Source organism: Limulus polyphemus, unplaced genomic scaffold (genome assembly GCF_000517525.1).
Source record: "Limulus polyphemus unplaced genomic scaffold, Limulus_polyphemus-2.1.2 Scaffold89, whole genome shotgun sequence".
In the NCBI taxonomy this organism is placed as follows: Eukaryota; Metazoa; Arthropoda; class Merostomata; order Xiphosura; family Limulidae; genus Limulus; species Limulus polyphemus.
The window spans coordinates 556,796-566,655 of NW_013665699.1; the positions used below are offsets into that span (position 1 = coordinate 556,796).

Genomic DNA, 9,860 nt, shown 5'->3' on the forward strand with positions numbered 1-9,860 from the left:
AGTGATATTTGTAACTTGTTGAGTTATTCTGAAGTGGAATTATTTTATATTACTACCTGGTTATGGAACTTGTTACTTCATTACAAAAACTTTTTATTTGTTTTTGCCAACTTTGGAAAGATAAGACATCGTACTGTTATGGTTTTTGAATAATTTTATTGTTAATATTACTATCTGCAGTTATTTTGGTTCCATAACATAAGTTTTGTTAAATTGGTTGATACTCGTATTCAAGTTCAGGTTAGCGATTAGTCTCAGTTGTATCTTTTCTCCTACACCATTTGCTTAGGCTTACCATGGTCATTGTTATTTTAGGATTACCTGTAATAAACGTTATTGGTATATCAATCATTAGTTTAGCTATATTGTTGTTTCTTCCATATCACATCTCATACATATGTTATTGTTACTACACACACTTCGTTAATTTTATACATTCACATCTATTTCATTTTCGTTATTGTTTATCTTTTATTCTTCTCTCTTTCACTTGGTTTGTATGGAACCCTTGAGCTTGGGTCCACACAAACTTCTCTCAATATTTTACATACTTATTGTTTGGTTAAGTTTTTATTTTAGTACTTGGTGTGTACTTCGAAGGTGTGTTCTGTTATCGGAGCCTTTATTTTGGATTTTCCTCTTAATTTTTGACCTTCCCTCTTCTTCTATGTGTGTTGATAGTTGAACATATCCCCCACGACTTTCGGTTTATTGCTTACTCCCCCTCTTCTGATGTTGGGTTCTTGGATCAATCAATCAATTTCACACATTGTTCTCATGTGCCTGTCCATAGGTTGGGGGGTGGGTATGAGATTCCCTCGGGTATGCTGAACTTTAGGTGAAGACTATTTTTATTTTTGGATCCTGCTCTTGAGTGGTGCCTGACCTGGTATTCTTTGACCATTCAAATCCACACTGTAAGATCATGTCGACTTTCATATTATGATTCCATGGCCATACAATGCACGTTGCGAAGATGGGGTGTTCCACAAGATCACTTGTAGGTTTATCCTTGCAAAAGGTTTGCTTCATACATTTGCCCATCCTGGACTTCACCCATGGACTACACAGGTAAATCTGAAGGGGATAGTTGCCCATCCTTGCTTTGTGTTGAATGAATCAGTATGGTCTGCTTTTCAAAATAGGGTTTCCTGGTCACCCATTGCACTATCACGGGTGTTGTCACTCCTCTAGACTCTCCACTGCACTTTCTCCTTTCTCTTCTTCAAGTGGGGTTTGAGAGTCCTTACCACTTTCGAGTTCCAAGCCGCTGGGGTGATGGACCGTGGAGGCATCTTCCTATATGTGTTAATGAAATACAAATAATATATATAAATGATTGTAGAATCATTCAGTTGAGAGTAGGGCAGTGGTGTTCTGCTGGTGTAGATGACAAGATATTCTCCACTATGTAACATGGTAATCAGCCATCAAAACTGCAGTTCACCCCTTCACTTGAGATCCCTCGTACTACCCCCACATGGATGTCAGTTCCAAGTGGCTGGGTTTTGGATTTAGAGCTGAACCAATCAACATCAGTCCTCATGCATGTATTACAGATGTCTATTCCCTCGCTCCCTCACTCATTTATACTCTTGTTACTCCATCTGTGTTGTGGGTCACAGTGGAGGTACTTGCAGATTACTATGGTTCTTCCTCTTTGGCTATCCCTCGATGCTTATTATTCCAAGAATGCTATTGCGCCTGGGGCGGTTCTAGTCCTTATAACTTTGAATGAGATGGTTTACATTACACAGTCATCTTTTTGATGCTGGGTTCTCAGATCAATTTCTCACATTGTTCTCATGTGCCTGTCCATAGGTTGGGGGTGTGGGGTATGAGATTCCATTGGGTATACTGAACTTGAGGTGAAGACGGTATGATCCTCTTTCATACCCCTTCATGGATGTCAGTACCTGGTTGCCAGGTTTTGGATTGTAGTTGATTTACCGACGGTATCATCATCATCCTACCCTGGGTGGATGTTGGTTCCTAGTGGCATTGGGTTTTTGATGTAGTTGACTTGCTGTGTGTGGTTCATCATGCTCTAACCACTTTACACCTAGGGGCACATCCTTTAATCTTACCCACTTTTATGTTTTCAGGGATTGAGTTTAATAAATAATGTATGGTTTGGACCACTATCCTGCCATATTTCTCTCATTTGGATGTGCTCCTCCATTTTTTTGCCCATATATGCAACATCTTTCCACAATGCCATATTTCTCTCATTTGGATGTGCTCCTCCATTTTTTTGCCCATATATGCAACATCTTTCCACAATGGTCAAAGAGTATACCGGGTTCAGAAGTGGTGCGGTCTCCGACGTATGATCTTCGACTCGTTTTAGGAGTGTCCTTCGAACGCTTTCAAGGGATACTTCTTTCTTTCCCTTGCACTGGGATTCTAGCTACTTATGTGAGAGGAGGTAATGTACTGTACAGGAAGTTATCATTTTCCTATATTGAAAATGTATTTCCTATAAGTACTTTTCTCCTATCACACTTCCCACCCATCCTCCCCACTGAAAACCAGTGCTTCCATTTTCTGCTGTCACTTGAAGTGATAGTTCAGAAGAATTGAATAGAGGGAGTCACATACGTCAAGAGTGTGTGACATGCTCTTTTGCAGTCAATTCCATATGAGTTTTAAGGCTTTTGACATGCAAAAAATTTTGCATATAGAGGGCAGCATTAAATTAGAATATTTATGTGAATGGAGGTAATTTACAATATTAGAAAAACATTAAATTCAACAATTTATGTCTGAATTTTCTTTCTCTGAAGAGATTCAGCAAGTTGAATTACAGTCTACAGAACAAATTTTAATATGTCTTTCCAATGATACAGTAAACATATTAACTTTAAACATGTAAAATGTTAACAAAATAAAAACAACTTTCTTACTGCCAAACATTTAGGTGATCATACATGAACTTACTATACACTAGAATTCAAGCTGTTGAATTAACTGATTACCTGTTTGGCTCATTAATATTTTATATTCAACTAAACAATAATTCTCACAAGACTTGGACAGTTGGAACAATCAAAAATGGTAATGATTAAAAATACTAAATTTGATTAGTTGATTATTTTCATGAATTGTGACACTAAATGAATAAACTAAACAATTTTGAATTAATAATAACATTAACATATGAACTTGAAAAGCTGAAAAGTGAAAAAAAATTTATAAAAATTTTTCCAAAACTAAAAGTTGACAAAAATACATTAATATGAAAGTAAAGAATGACAAAACATGAGAAAAACAAAAGAAACAAATGAAAATACACAACATGACAGAATGGCCATATAAAATGGTTATACTACTGATATCTACTAGATGTACTTCCTCAGGGTCCCCAAACGTGTCCTGTTTCAAGAATAAATAAAACCAAAATTAAGAGTTAAAAATATTTTTATTTCTTGCTTTTGATCTTCATATGTCATGCTATGTTAGAGCCTAAAGAGTGCATAATTCTTCTCGTGATTCTTGGATGCACGTTTTACCGACATCACAACAGTACAAATTACAACATTAAGCATCCCTTATGTGACATTTTAGTGTACTGATTGACAGGTAGACAGTGGTGAAATTGGTTAAAATAAGTGACCCCTCCAGGCAGCCTTTGGTCCTCTTTTGGGGAACAAGTAAAGACCCTACTGGGCAAGTAGACATAAGTAGAGGTTGTTGATTGGCAAGGAGGTATATCTTATAAACTACATGCATGACAAAGTTAATGTTACAAGAGGGTTAGAAGAAAGGTCAATGGATGCTTGATGAATTAGCTAAACATCTATCTAGAGATACAGTGCTGTATTTGAACCACGAGTTTTATTTACTTTTAAATAAAACTATTACAATAAAGTGTTTTCCAGCTTCTGTAAAATCTAACTTACACTGAATACATTTTGAAAACATATTTGTTTTTAAAATTACAGAGCTGGACACCTACTGAATTAATGAAGATTACTAATTCTCTATTTGTTAAGCACAAATTTTCACAATGGACTATCTATGATGTTTCCATAACAAAGATCAAACCACAAGTTTTAGAATTATTAGCACACTGAAGCTTATTGTTAAGTCACAGTGGTGCAAAATTTCTCAGAACAACATTTGTTGAACAAACTAGAAACTTTATTTCAACAACACAACAATGATCAAAACCAATCTATGTAAAAAGTTTGGATTAGAGCTGTATATTTATAGCAATTTCCTCCCTTCAAACTAATACAAGATCTTTAATATGAATTTTCTGGAAAAAAAAAAAAGAGAACAACAGAGCAGAGATAGGTGCTATATTTATAACTTTTTTCTGTTAAAAAATTGTTTACACTGCAGTATATTTTTGGTCTGTCAAATTGAAACCTAACATTTCCCACTAACCAAAAGCAATTCAAGTTGTTTTGCACCCTGTTCATACAAAAGACAAATGGACATTAAACAACTGTAATAATAGATGTTTAACCTATCAATACATTTACAAGAAACAATATTATGTTAATCAACTGAGTTTGCTGTTTCATATAAACATGTTATGGTGTTTAGCCCAAAATAAACCAGAAATAGCAGGAACAAAAATACCCAAGATAGAAGGATGCCATAGAAAGAAATTGTGTAGTTTTGAAAATGAGATGTGTATGCAGGAATCAAATTTTATAACTCCATATGGTTTAGATATATAAAATTAATAGTATAAAAAATATTAAACCATTTAAATTCCATTCATAAAACACACCAGTGAATTTCAAAATCTGCTAATCGATTGATTACTAATTCTATATTTACTAAAACTTATGAGCTATAGCACAACATCATGCTAACCTTGACATTTAATTTTGTAATATTTCACACAGATTTTTTTCAATTATAGGAAACTTTCACTACATGGTACAAGTTTCATTCTTAAAACATAGAGCTTTTACAGTTATACAAATACACGTATATACACTTGAAATTAGTGTTTGGTATTCACTGAAAACATCTCACTTTTACTGATCATAAAAAATATACTGAGGTTACATGAAGTAACAAAAACTTGTACCATAATCAACTTAGTATCGTAATTCTGAGATACTTCAGCTTTCATTAATCAAACTACTAAGTAGTAACATTTGTTATGTAATAGAGCTTTATTTGCATTTGGGTAATTTTTCCTGTTCCTGCCATCTTTATACTCTGTTATTCCAAAAGTGCTTTAGGCTGTTCGGCTTGAACTAGCACTCATCTTTGTATCGACCATGATAAAAATATATTAAGCTTAATTGAAATAAAAAACAAAATGATCATGACTAGCTGAATACTACAGTTCTGAGTTATATATGATACTTTAATAAACCAGCAACTTCAAACAGTGATTAAATCATTCAAACATTTGGCCGTAAAGACTCCAATGTTTTAAAAGCACAGTATACTGTTCAGTAGTCAAGGTAGGAGTTGCATAAGCTCTCATCTGATAGGCCATCAATAAAGAATGTAACCAAATTATTTTTTGTACTGCATAATATTTTTAGGAGAGATGTTTGAATGATGCAAATTTTTGTTCATACAATACATCAGGATAGCCCTATAAAAACACAGATGTAGTCTGCAAGACAACTGGCAAAAGTTCAAAATCTGAAGCTCCAACTTTCAAAAAACACATGATAGTGGATGCTCATCTAGCAGAAATGTCATTATTAAAGACTTTTCTTGAAGGAAGGGAATACATATGTGATACAGAAAACTGTGGCCCCAGCAAAGAACAAGGAAAATGACAAATGGATAGGCTTGTACTAAAATTCAAGAGTCATTAGACTGTGTCCCAATTAATTAATTATTTTAACATTGGTAGGGATTTAAAACTGTTTCCAATAATACCATGCAAGGTATATAACAAAAAGCAGTACTGTATAGCAGCCAAAAACCAGTACAAAAGATTAGCTGATCACGAAAGAAAACAAGAAATAATGGGCTCTCTGGAGCCTAAAACTGAAAACTATAAGCAACAAATGACTGGAAGAATATGACATGGTCCAATGTGTCATGTTTAACTTTTTTTTTTCATATGGGTAGCAAACTAAAACATAGAAATACAAAAACAGGACCACTTGACCCTACTTGTATTGTTTTGACAGTACAAACCACTGCAAGTGTGTGTATTGTGCTGGATCCTTAGATAAGACCAAATATCACCCAAAATGTATCTAAATACTGTGGATGACAAGTCCACTCAACATTAATTCATTTCTACCCTTATGGAGAAAGTAGAAAATGCACAATATACATATTGCCAGAATTGGTTCAAAGACTATGACAGTGATTTCATCCAATCCAAGTGAGCATCTTTGGAATGAACTTAAAAATAAATTTACCCCATAATCCTTTACTTACATCCTTTAACTAAAGCTGAATTTTGTTACCAGTACTACACTGTAAGTTTGTCCAAAAAAATGTTTGTTTCAAGTGGCATAAAAATGATAAGGAATTATAATACTGTCTGAAAGACTTCACAACTTTGTAACAAACTTCCTCTGATATGTACAAATAGACAAGAAAATAAAATTGTAACACACAAGTCAAGACTATATTAAACTGCATGTACAAGTATAAAAAAACTGAATTTAAAAGGAAAACAAGTGTTAAATAACATTATCAAAAGATTATTTGATGCAAGTACTTCCTATTATTTAGCTATAGATCCTTGTGCCAAAGCTATACATACATCTTTAATGAAAATACAGTAATGTAAAATAATAATGAAAAATAAAATTCTACATTTAGGATAAGTTATAAAGGCAAGTATTTGCCAGTGTTTAGCTACAGATCATTGTGCCATAAATACACACATCTTTCCTGAAATTGCAGTTTTGCAAAAATATAATGTAAATTGTACTTCTACATTTATGATAGCTATTTATATTTATTTTGCAAGCAGGATATCCTACAATAAATGGTTAGGAATTAATCACACTATCATTTCAAAATGTGACGTAACTTAAAGAATAAAAATGTAGATTTATCATATGTTAAAATTGAGTGGCTCTCAGCATGACTGAAATCTTCAACAATTACTTTTCGCAGCAGGTGGTATAAGTAGCTCAGAGCTTTGGCTCTGAGTGAAATCGAGAGTGCAACACAATTAACCATTTTAAAGTCCAAGAGATAATTTAAATCAATAGATTAACTTTAAATTTTCCAGTCAATGGGGATGAGTACTTTTGCTTGTTCTCAGATAATGCAGACAAGGTTTTATTCAGGGTTTTAAAGGTTTTAGATCAGATATGTGAACCTTTTATTTTTTGAAGATTGAGATGCTATTTTTCAAATGGGATGGGAAGGAGTTCCTCTCAAAAGTATGTTATTTAGTCTACTTCTCTCATGAGAAAAATTCCAGAACATCTCATTAAATAAGTTTTATAGTTATCCTTTTTCTGAGCATGTTAATTGTTAGCTGGATTATCGAAAGGGTATGTACTTATACTTAGGTTTTTAAAAACTTTTGATAAGGTGTCACAAAAGATTAGCAAAGAAAAACACATTAAGATATAGGAAAGATAGTTAAATAAACCCGAAAAGTTGACAGCTGTAAAATAAAAAAGCAAAATACTGTCAAACTGGACACTTGTTACCTGTAAAGAGCCTCAGGGAAAAGTCTTTTTTCTTCTCATTTACATTAATGATACTAATAGAGATATTACACATAAGTTAGTATTGCCAATAGTTAGTGTTTGTGTTATGTAAGGTATACTCTGTTTCTCTATTTGTACTTTTGTTAACAGTTTTGGTTAAAACATTTAATACATTTAATACATTTATTTTTACTTTTTCCAGTTTTATATTTTATTATTATGCTTATATTATACAGATCATTTTGCACTGTTAGATCAATATATGTATTTAGGCCTAAACTAAATCTCCTAAGCTGGCTGATCCTTGAAAGATATTTGTGACGAGAGCCAAAAATACCCTTAACAATAAGGGTACCCAACTGATGAAACAATGCATTCTAATCTTTACAAGTAAGAATGTATATTTAATAAGCTAAACTCACTACCAGATCAAATTGTGGTTTTGCTCTAGGTAGAAAGCTGGCTCTGATTAGAAGTTAACATTAATAAGAATCTTGACATAGAGGAAGAAAAGTCATTTCAGCCATCGAGGTATTGCTCTGTTGATAGTAGCAATACTAATAGAACTTTAAGGGGGTATTAACAGATATATTAATTGCATGCCAAAAAAAAAATTAACCTGTATACAAATCACTAGTTAGGCCTCACTTGGAATACTGTTTATAGCTTTGGCCTATTTATCCAAGAAAGGATATTAATTTGTTGGAAAGGGTTTAAACTACAGGAGGGCTATAGAACAATAACACTGACAAAATATTTATCTAATATAGACAGATGAAGATCTCTTATTTTCACTTGAGAAAAGAAGAGTAAGAAGTGATCTTAATGAAGTTTACATGATTATTGGGGGGAATCAACAAGATAAAGAACTCCAACTTTTTTGTGCTACATTCTGAAGATAGCAAAATGAGAGGACACAAGTTTAAGATTTTGAAAAGACAAGACTAAACTCCAAATATTATAGTTGTATTTTTTAACATGGTGATTGACTTATGGCATAACTTGCTGTCAGAAGTAATGGAGGTCAGCATTTTACAATTACAAAAGTCTATGAGGAAACTATAATTTCCTGAAAAATGAAGAACTGATATTTTTACTTTACTTAATTATGTGGGTACAAGGAGTCTTGGAATTTGAAGAACCAAATGTTCTCTTGTTGTCTGCATGCTATAATAAATTCCAATCTCACATAGCATTAGCAGTTAATTTTTTAAAAATTTATCAAAGCATAGAAATAGCATATTATTAACCTTTTATTCAATAACCAAATTTCAACAATGACAAAAAATTAATCTCTAACTTCAAAACACAAATCACTCAAACTTCAAACAAGGAATTTAATACAATTTTATGCAAAAATTAGGTCTAGAAGTTTTCGTACCAACACTAAGTAAAACTAACAATAACATCAAGTCAGTTATCCTCATTCAAGCATACAAATTTTCACTTTCAGTTCAAATTCGACAATACTAAGTCAGTATTACATACAGTAATTCTAAACTCTAAGAAATCACGAGTGAAATTCACTGAAAGCAAAGCAGAGTATGTTCATTCAAATCATAGGTCTTAATTGTATCGTTAGTGTTAGGTGCCTAACGTACGGTATAATTCCTGCTATATACATCGCTAACCGAGCCAGAGCAGTATTGTCACAATCTGGGCACAGTATGAACATTTTAATCATATTACTTGTATTTATTCTGAGATACAAATGTTTAATATACTTACAGGTAATACAGGGCTAATTTCAGCGTAACATTTGTGACAAAAGAATCTTGAACTCCCATTTTCTACTGCCGCTTCCGCCATAATGTCCACTACCTTAGTTTTAGGCTTACAATAAGCCTAAAAGTTTTTTGGAGTTTCAGCAGATGCCACTAGGTAACACGGAGTGTTTTCGACAGACAAAATATTGAATTGAGGTTGTGTATTTATTAACTTATTTTAATGCAGTCATTTTCTCTGGAAATGTAAACTTTTCAAAGAGTATATTTTTTTTGTAATTTTTTTTTTGAGAAAAGGGGAACAACAAACAAATGTTGTCAAAATTATTACATATTATTGTGAAATATGGGTGTCATCTGCTATTACGTAAAAGTTATGCTTAAATAAATATTGATTTCTTGTTAAATACTAAATGTTGATAAAACACACGGTGTTAGAAAGTGCACAGAATTTTGAGTATTGGAATATGAGGTTTATCTGTTGTTCAAACATTATTTATTTAATAGTTGCCGCTGCTTA

The 9,860-nt window shown here is 32.8% G+C and overlaps 1 protein-coding gene across 1 annotated transcript in view; it reads right to left on the reverse strand.

Moving 5' to 3' along the window:
- The window catches only part of LOC106468571 (E3 ubiquitin-protein ligase RNF115-like), a 30,538-nt gene extending 21,050 nt beyond the window's left edge, over positions 1–9,488 (reverse strand). Inside the window, exon 1 of the mRNA XM_013929009.2 lies at positions 9,345–9,488. Coding sequence (XP_013784463.1) covers positions 9,345–9,425 — 81 coding nt within the window. The 5' untranslated portion in view covers positions 9,426–9,488. The remainder of the gene's footprint in view (positions 1–9,344) is intronic.
- Positions 9,489–9,860: the final 372 nt, after the last annotated feature.